This window comes from Lonchura striata, chromosome 19, assembly GCF_050655825.1.
Source record: "Lonchura striata isolate lonStrDom1 chromosome 19, ASM5065582v1, whole genome shotgun sequence".
NCBI lineage: Eukaryota > Metazoa > Chordata > Aves > Passeriformes > Estrildidae > Lonchura > Lonchura striata.
Genome location: NC_140721.1, coordinates 8,117,915 through 8,126,621, shown reverse-complemented (window position 1 = coordinate 8,126,621; position 8,707 = coordinate 8,117,915). Strand labels below are relative to the sequence as shown.

General features: G+C 41.9%; 1 protein-coding gene across 1 annotated transcript; it reads left to right on the top strand.

The window, feature by feature from the left end:
• RFC2 (replication factor C subunit 2) lies at positions 1 to 7,733 on the top strand. Its single transcript, XM_021551043.3, has 11 exons — positions 1 to 170; positions 1,212 to 1,281; positions 2,066 to 2,107; positions 2,497 to 2,603; positions 3,686 to 3,787; positions 4,494 to 4,594; positions 5,295 to 5,452; positions 5,817 to 5,882; positions 6,353 to 6,433; positions 6,774 to 6,887; positions 7,517 to 7,733. The coding sequence occupies exons 1-11, from the start codon at positions 52 to 54 to the stop codon at positions 7,625 to 7,627; spliced, it is 1,071 nt and encodes a 356-aa protein (XP_021406718.2). The 5' UTR covers positions 1 to 51; the 3' UTR covers positions 7,628 to 7,733.
• Positions 7,734 to 8,707: the final 974 nt, after the last annotated feature.

Sequence of the window (8,707 nt, the reverse complement as noted above, 5' to 3'; positions counted from 1 at the left end):
ACGGAGGCGGCGGCAACAGGGAGACGGGCCCGGAGCACCAGCTGCGCCACCATGGACGTGGATATGGCGGAAGACGAGAAGGCCGGGCCGTCGGCAGGCGAGAAGCGGGGACCCACCGACCCCGCGGGGGCCGCGCCCGGCGGCGGCAGCGGCCACTACGAGCTGCCATGGTGAGGGGGGACAGCGGGCAGGGAGCGCGGCCGCCATCACCGCCCGGCCGAGGGGCGGGGCGGGGCGAGGGGCGGGCGGTGATTGGTGCAGAGCGGGGAGGGAGGCGGGACTGTGTGGGGCTGAGCCAATGGGGTGAGGGCGGGGCGCTGGTGGCGGGAAGGGTGGGGGGGGTGGCGGCTGAGGGGACCGTGGCGGCTGAGGGGACCCGGCCAGACCCAGACCCATACTCATACCCATACTCATACTCATACCCATACCCATACTCATACGTTCAGAGCTGTTCCCCGGTGCCCGCCGCCGTGCAGGAGCTCAGTCTGGCTCGGAACCGGGGGTCTCTGCCCTGTGACCTGCCCCGTCAGTTGCCAGGGCAGGAATCACTGTATGGTTTGGCTTGGAAGGGACCTTAAAGGCCGTCGCGTTCCAGGCTCCTGCCATGGGCAGGGACAACATGCACTAAACCAGGTTGATGCCAACCCCGACCAACCTGGCCTGGAATAGTTCCAGAAATGAATAGTGAAGAAAACCCCATTGTTTTCCTCTGTAATGCAGAGAAAGCCAGCCCTGCACTGTGCTGACCATGGGGACAACACACAGGATGGCTTCTTACCTCAGACTGAGGCACCGAATTCCTGTTTGAGTTGAGCATTTTTCCCCTCCTTTTGCATTTTTGTACCCCTGGAGGTAAAACCTGTCAGGGTGGCACAGGTTGCCCAGAGCAGCTGTGGCTGCCCCATCCTTGGGAGTGTCCAAGGCCAGGTTGGACCTGGAGCAGCCTGGCCCAGTGGGACGTGTCCCTGCCCATGGCTGCAGTGAGATGGGCTTTGAGGTCCTTTCCAACCCAAACCATTCTGAGTCAGCGATTAGTGCTGTGGAATGCTGTGTGTGTGGCAATGACACCCACCCTGCAGCACTTGCACTGAAATCATGTCCAGCCATCTCTGTCCTGTGCTCTTTTAGCATAATCCTCCTTGTCCATCACTCTAAGGCTCAATTAAAGTGTTATTAGATGTGGTGAAGTGTGTGGAGTTTTACTTTTACAGGGTGGAAAAATACAGACCCATGAAACTGTCTGAAATAGTTGGAAATGAAGATACTGTGAGCAGGTTGGAGGTGTGTAGCTGTTCCTGTATCTTTTTGCAGATTATCTCAATAAAACATATTTTTGTATAGATCCACTATTGTATTTTTACATCCATTCTTGAGCATGTAGAAGAAAGCTTCCTGATTTACTTAAAAAATTACAAGTTGTACATTATATTTTAGTGGTGTGTAAGGAAATATGCCTTCTTCAATTGGGATGTTTAAATTGAACATTTGATACAGTTTAGAGAATTCGTAGCTGTTACAACAATCCTGTTTCAATTAACAAATATCATTTGTATAACAACAGAAAGAAATATAATCGGGTTTTTTTGGAAAAGAAATGTTTGCCATACCAATTCTTCCCTGAAAGTCTCCAAGATTATGTTGGATGGGGCTTGGAGCAACCTGGTCTAGTGGAAGGTGTCCCTGTCCAAGGCAGGGTGTTGGAATGAGATGGATTTTAAGGTCTCTTCCAATTCTAACTATTCCAGGATTCTATAATTCTACAACAAATTAATCTGTGAACACAGTATTTGTTAGCAGAAAGATTATACTGGCAAGTATGTAATTAAAACAGATGCAAAGGAAAGGCAAGAGTACTAAAGACCTGTGGCATTAAGTGCTTTTAAATATTTCCATATTATTCTATAGGCTGATTTCTAACAGTTCAATTTAAAAAACAATGAAAGCAGTGAAGTTCAAAAAATTAAAATAGGAGGGGGAAAAATAAGCTTGTTTCTGATGCTAAAATAGAACAGAATGGAAACTATTTTTTATTGTCTTATATATTTTTTTTATCATTCTTTCTTAGGTCTTTGCAAAAGAGGGGAATGTACCAAATATTATAATTGCTGTGAGTATTGCTGTGTTGTATTTCAGTGTTGGTCCTGGATTTGAAATCTAGCCGGGATGGCCTCCCAGTACAGACTGGCTTTGTGCCTGAGCGTACTGGTGAGGGAGATGTTGGTTGTGTGGTTTTGGAGCAATGTTCTTGGCAGGATAGACAGGGAAACAAATTTAAATCTACCTCAGGTGCCTGCTGCAACACATCCTGTGCTTCTCCCTGCAGCATATCTCCTCTGCTGTGGGCACCATCCTGAGCTCAGGCACAGCTTCCTGGCTGATGTGTTCTCTGAAGTTCCTCCTTTGCAGCCTTTTTCATGACTGAGGAGATTTGTAGAGAGCACTGCTTAGAAAATTTCATTAAACTTACCAGCAATTGTTGCACTGTCACATTTTTAGGGCCCTCCAGGAACAGGTAAAACCACCAGTATCCTGTGTTTGGCTCGTGCTCTGCTTGGTCCTGCATTAAAGGATGCTGTTCTGGAGCTGAATGCCTCAAATGACAGGTGAGAATGAATAAACCTCACCAAATTTTTAATGAGGAAGCAAGTTTCCATTAAACAGAGGCCAATTTGATAGGCTTAATGCTATATATTTATTTTAGTGCATTCTTTCCTAAAAGTTAGGCAATCTTTGGTGTTCACCCATCAACACAGATAGTATTTCTTGATGTTTTATAAACTTTATAGATACTTTAATATGTGAAAATATAAACAGATAGAGTGCAGAATCATAATGGTACTTTTTTTCCTCAAATTTATGTGAGTTACGCTTCCCACTGCATTCATGAGGATTCAAGAATGAAAAGTGAATATGTTGTTTATAGTCAAACTCTTCAGTGCTTAGAGTGAGAGAAATTAGGGTTATAAGGGCAGCTGAGGATTAAAATGTAGAATCAGGGTGTTGGGTGTGTAGAGGACACTGACTGTACTCCAAGGATCAGGCACTAAGGGCTGATTATATTTCCCAAGTTCTGTTCAGACCCATCCTGAAATATTCTGACATTTCCTGGTGGGTTTACACTTTACCTACCCTGGTAGTTTCACTTATAGAAGAACTACAGCATCACAACATTCTTTTTGTAAACAGAGCAAAAAAGTAAAATCCTTTCTTAATAAAAGTAGGTCTTTGAACAGACTCTCTCTAGGAAAGTGTCTGTGTTGTGTTGATATGTTTCATTCTATCCAGCTGCTTTTCTTAAACTCTTCTGAGCTACAACTGGGGCTGTGGGAAGAACTGGCAAAGCAATCTTAAATGCTTCTGCCTTTGTTTATTTATTATCCTTGTGCCAAACATAAGTCATTTTGTGGTGGTACTGCAAGTAAGGTTACTGGCTTTGTGTATATTTATATTGCTACTGTTAAATTATTTTCTTCAAGACCCCCAAAACCAAGGAGTGTTGTTGCTTGAATTCAAATCAGTTGGACAGTCTGGCTTGAAGCGTGGTTCCACAGCAGCTGTGCTGAAACAGCTGAAGGGGCAGGAACAAACAGTGGTAGAACCAGCAGCACTTCAGCTGCTGTGGCTGCTAAAAAAAAATCTATTCTGTATTTTCACTTATCATAAATCAATTGAATTATTTTTCCAGAGGCATTGATGTTGTAAGAAACAAAATCAAAATGTTTGCCCAGCAAAAGGTCACACTTCCAAAAGGTCGGCATAAAATAATCATCCTTGATGAAGCAGACAGGTATGTTGCTTTTACTTGACGTCAGCTCCTGTGTGAAATGTGCTGCATCTCTCCTGTCTGTAGAGCTCCAGTCTTGGACAGTATTGAGTGTTTCTATCAAGCTGTTCAAAATAATTTGTTAGGAAATGAGTATGGATTGAACTGTGATCTTATGGGAGTACTCACAGCAAGAAGAGATCATTGCTTCAAAAGAGATGCTGAATATTGACATGGAATGCTCTGGTTAGGAAACAGAGCAGTTTACTGGAAAGATGCCCCATCCCTGGAACTGTTCAAGGCCAGGTTGGACAGGGCTTGGGGCAACCTGATCTCATGGAAGGTGTCCCTGTCCATGGCAGAGGGTTGGAACTGGATGAGCTTTAAGATCCCTTCCAACCCAAACCACATTGTAATTCTGTGATTCCTTCTCTTTGGACAGAATTTGGCTCATGTAGAGAATTTCACTGGATGAAAAAGGGTCATTCTTCTCCTCCATATTCTTAGCAGTGTTCTTAATGATTTCATTTTGCATGTTATGGACTGCCTGTGTTACAGGGTGGTTTATTCACATGACTAGAAAAGCTGCTTAGTTTATTTATCAAACCAGAATATTACAAAGCACAGCTTAATATCAGTAAACTCTGAAGCTTGTGTGAAAATAGTTCTTAGGCTACACCTGTGAGTGAGGGAAGGGCAAAATCTGCCCTAACTCCTTGTCTCCCCTCAGCATGACAGATGGTGCACAGCAAGCCTTGAGAAGAACAATGGAAATTTATTCCAAAACAACACGCTTTGCACTGGCGTGCAATGCCTCTGACAAAATCATAGGTAAGTGCTACTGCTTCCTGGGTGTCCCTGTCATATGTTCTCCATACTGCTGGCTAACTTCCAAGGCAGCTTCCAGAAATAGCTTGATCCAGCTTGTTGCAAGAAAGCATGGAACTTCTGAAAAATCGAGCCACCTATACTTCAGCAGATAAAAGAGTTTATTTGTGTAGTCAGGGAACCCTCAGAGCAGTCATCTTTGATAGATAGTGCCATATGTGACTGCAGAAGCAGATTTCTCATGCTTTAGGCTTAATCTGCATCCAACTCTTGCACAGTTTAGGATGTTTGATGTATTGAAACTCTTTAGTCATTTCTGAATCATAATCTGAAGTTTGCCTATAGGTGAACACATTGCACCTTAGACTTCTCTTGAAAAAATAATGTGATAAACATCTATATTCAGGAATCCAGGAGAACAGAGGAAGCTGAGCTTTATATATTATATATATTATATATATTATATATAATATTTATATATTTCCACACATCTGAGCAAACTCCATTAGCATGTTTGAGCTCAAGGGAAGAACTGTAACAATTGTATGTGCTTAAGGAGAGGCTGTGTTCTGCTTGGAGCTTACATGTCCCTTTTTCTTTAAAAGGCATAAAAATTGTTGGAAACTGAAATGAAGATGTGTGTTTGGTTGTGGGTTTTTTTGAGAAAAAGAGAGAGAAGCTAATTACACATCTCTGTCCTCAGAACCTATTCAGTCTCGCTGTGCAGTGCTGCGTTACACCAAGCTGACAGATGCACAAATACTTGCCAGGCTACTGAAAATTGTGGAGAAAGAAGATGTAGCATATACAGACGATGGACTAGAAGCCATTATCTTCACAGCCCAAGGTGATATGAGACAGGTAAAAGGAGAAAGGCAATAAAACAAAGGCTTCTGGTTAAAGCAAAAAAACCTTTTGAATTGCAGCTCTCAAGGATTTCTCTCTGGAGAGGTAAAGCAAAGGAGGATATGACTTGTGGCCCAAAAGTAACTGAACTATTTGATTTTGTGAGGGTTTAAAATGCTCCTTAAAACTGAGTTGGTGGGAAATGGATACCAAATTTGTTTGAGGAAATAAAGTCAGCATAAATTTGTGATTTTTTTTCCTGTTGTTTAATGGAAAACTGCTTATTTGGCATCATTTCCTGAAGTGCATTTCATCCTGAGGAGGGGGTGAGAAGTAGAGCACTCCAGAAAATAAATTAATCTTATTTTTTCTTTTACAGGCATTAAACAACTTACAGTCCACATACTCTGGATTTGGCTTTATAAACAGTGAAAATGTCTTTAAGGTCAGTAATGGCTGAAAACGGTTTTGCCAGAAGTTTAGCCCTGTGGCTGTGTGAGATTCCATTGGACACATAAGCCTTTCTGCTAGTTTGCAGACAGCCCTGTGTATGTAGCAGTTACAGTATTAGATTTTAAGTAGCCCATGTGCATTTTGAAAAGACATCCCTAGTGTCATGTCTGAGACCTTCACAGCTCTCTCAAAGCACATAAATCCAATAACTACAGGGAAATTTCAGTGATAACTTGGGAATCTATTGCTTTCTTATTTCATGCTGTTGGGTCTGCCATATAGAAGAAGAACTACAGAATCACAATATAGAAGAATCTGAAAAGTCAGATTATTTAAAATTTAGTCTGTATTATGGAATATTTCTGATTCAGTACTTCAGCTCCACAGAAACTTGGTGAAAATACCAGAAGTTTAATGCAAAGTCTTCTGATATTTAAAGTGTAATATTTCTCTTGGATACAGGTATGTGATGAGCCTCATCCTCTGCTGGTGAAGGAAATGATACAACACTGCATAAATGCAAATATTGATGAAGCATACAAGGTTAGTTTTCATGTCTTGTCTTCAGTATAGTCAGGCATTACTTCTCTACAAAATTTTTTGTTTGCTTTGAGGAATTCACAACATGTGTTGTTTTTTAAGATAAGGGCAATACCATGTAGATGAGTTGATAAACTAAATCCCTTTTGGGCAGGAGTTTGTTCAGATAAATAAGCTGAAAAGCAAAAAAAGGAAGTTGTAGTGAAATTAATTGCTAGATGATTGAGGTTAAATCAGCTGGTAAATAGTACATTCAATTTCAGTAATTATATACAGCTGTTCCAGAAGTGAATATCCTTGACACAATTGGCAGATAAATGGGGGATTATTCTTGCCTGCACAGATTCTTGCCCACCTGTGGCGCCTTGGATACTCTCCAGAAGATGTCATTGGCAATATCTTCCGTGTGTGTAAGACCTTTCAAATGCCAGAATATCTGAAACTGGAATTTATCAAGGTTAGTACTAACTCAGCTCCTGATGGGGCCTTATGGGCCTTTTTAAGAGGAGGATGTGATCAGGGGCAGCCTCAGGGGTTTCTGTTTAAAATATGTTGTATATTAGAACAAAGAAAGTGCTTTTTGACTCGTTACTACTTTATTTCCCACTGCATCATCAGTTTGTCAGTGAGAAGTCACCTGAAGTTTAGCATCTCAACACCCACAGAAGTGCCAGAAGTCACTTTAGTGATCAGCTAAAATTAATAGCAGATGTAGTGCTGAATTTATTAGTTATTTCAAAGCCTCAACTCCTTGAAAATGTTTTTCAAGTGCATGCTTGATTCTAGTCCAAAAGATAGTGAAATATTAAATTAACAGAGAGTTAACAAACAGCTGGTGATAAGGATTACTCATATGACCTCATATGCAGCTACCTTGCTTCTTATAAATGAAGTTGGGAAATACAGGCTTTGATTTTAAAAAGAAAAGGCATTTTAGTTGGTTTATAGGAGTAGATACGTTCTCTGAAGTACAAGTGACTCAAAGCTGGTCTTTTAGCAGTAAGGGGTATGTTCTGTTTGGTCATTAGTAAAATATACACAGACTGGGGGAGTAAACAGGAGGCTTGACAATGTCTCTGTCCCCAGGAAATTGGGTACACCCACATGAAGATAGCAGAAGGTGTGAACTCCCTGTTACAAATGGCTGGGCTGCTGGCCCGGCTGTGCCAGAAGACTGCAGCCCCTGCAGCCAGCTAGGCACCTCCTCGAGCCTTTGGGGAGGGAGCCAGGTTTTGTTGTGAAAATCTTTCATACTTTTTTATTTAGACCAATAAAGCTCTAAAATTTACTTTAACCCACAAAATTGTATGTGTTTTATAAGCAGGATCTAAGAGAGGACTGTGACAGTCCAGAGCAATTGAGGTCTGTCCATCAAAACTGCTTATGTCCATGGTATTGAGACCTAAGCAGAAGAAACAAAAATTAATCCTGTTGTTAGGGATTACACTTCAAGCCTGGTCATAAGTGATCTTTCCAAGACCAAGAAGGAATTTTTTTTGCACAAAATACAGCACTTATTGAAGTTATAATTAAGACACATTGAGCAAGTGCTGCTTTTCCCTGTGGATAGGGAAGGTATTTTCACCAAACATACAGAAAAAATATTACACGTGTCTTAATGGTGCCACTATATTTTGGATATTTCTTTTGTAGTCTTTAAAAAGCTTTACTAAATTCTGGGATGCTCTGCATTTGAGTTCCTTTTCCTGTCCCTGCTTGTCCAGATTAGGTAATGTCATAGTTTCAGCCTGCCAAAAAGCTACACATTCATGTTTGTCTCCAGTTTTGGAAACACCTTGCCAGTGTAGATGGGCAATTAAGTGTGAAATGCAGAGAAAGTAAATATAAATTGAATTTGCCCACCTAGTATGAGATGTGAGACTTGTGTCTCCAAACAGATACATCTTACTATAATTCACAGAATCACAAGGTTGGAAGAGACCTTTAAGATCATCAAGTCTAACCCATGCCCCAAATAAAACAATGGCACTGAGTGCCATATCCATCTTTTTTTGAACACATCCAGAGACAGCGACTCCACTACCTTCCCAGGCAGCCATTCCAGAACTTTATCACCTTTTCTGTAAAAAACTTTTTCCTGATGCTCAGCCTCAATTTCCCTTGGTGCAGCTTGAGATGTGTGCTCTGGTTCTGTCAGTGCTGCCTGGAGAAAGAGCCCAGCCCCACCTGAGCACAGCCACCTTTCAGGAGTTGTAGAGGGTGATAAGGTCACCCCTGGGTCTCCTTTTCTCCAGGCTGAGCACCCCCAGCTCCCTC

What these genes read in the sequence shown, in the direction of transcription:
- RFC2 (XM_021551043.3), top strand. Translation starts at nt 52, where the DNA reads ATGGACGTGGATATGGCGGAAGACGAGAAGGCCGGGCCGTCGGCAGGC. An exon ending in CTGAATGCCTCAAATGACAG is followed by an intron (nt 2,604 to 3,685) that starts GTGAGAATGAAT and finishes TTATTTTTCCAG; the next exon opens with AGGCATTGATGTTGTAAGAA. An exon ending in ATCCTTGATGAAGCAGACAG is followed by an intron (nt 3,788 to 4,493) that starts GTATGTTGCTTT and finishes GTCTCCCCTCAG; the next exon opens with CATGACAGATGGTGCACAGC.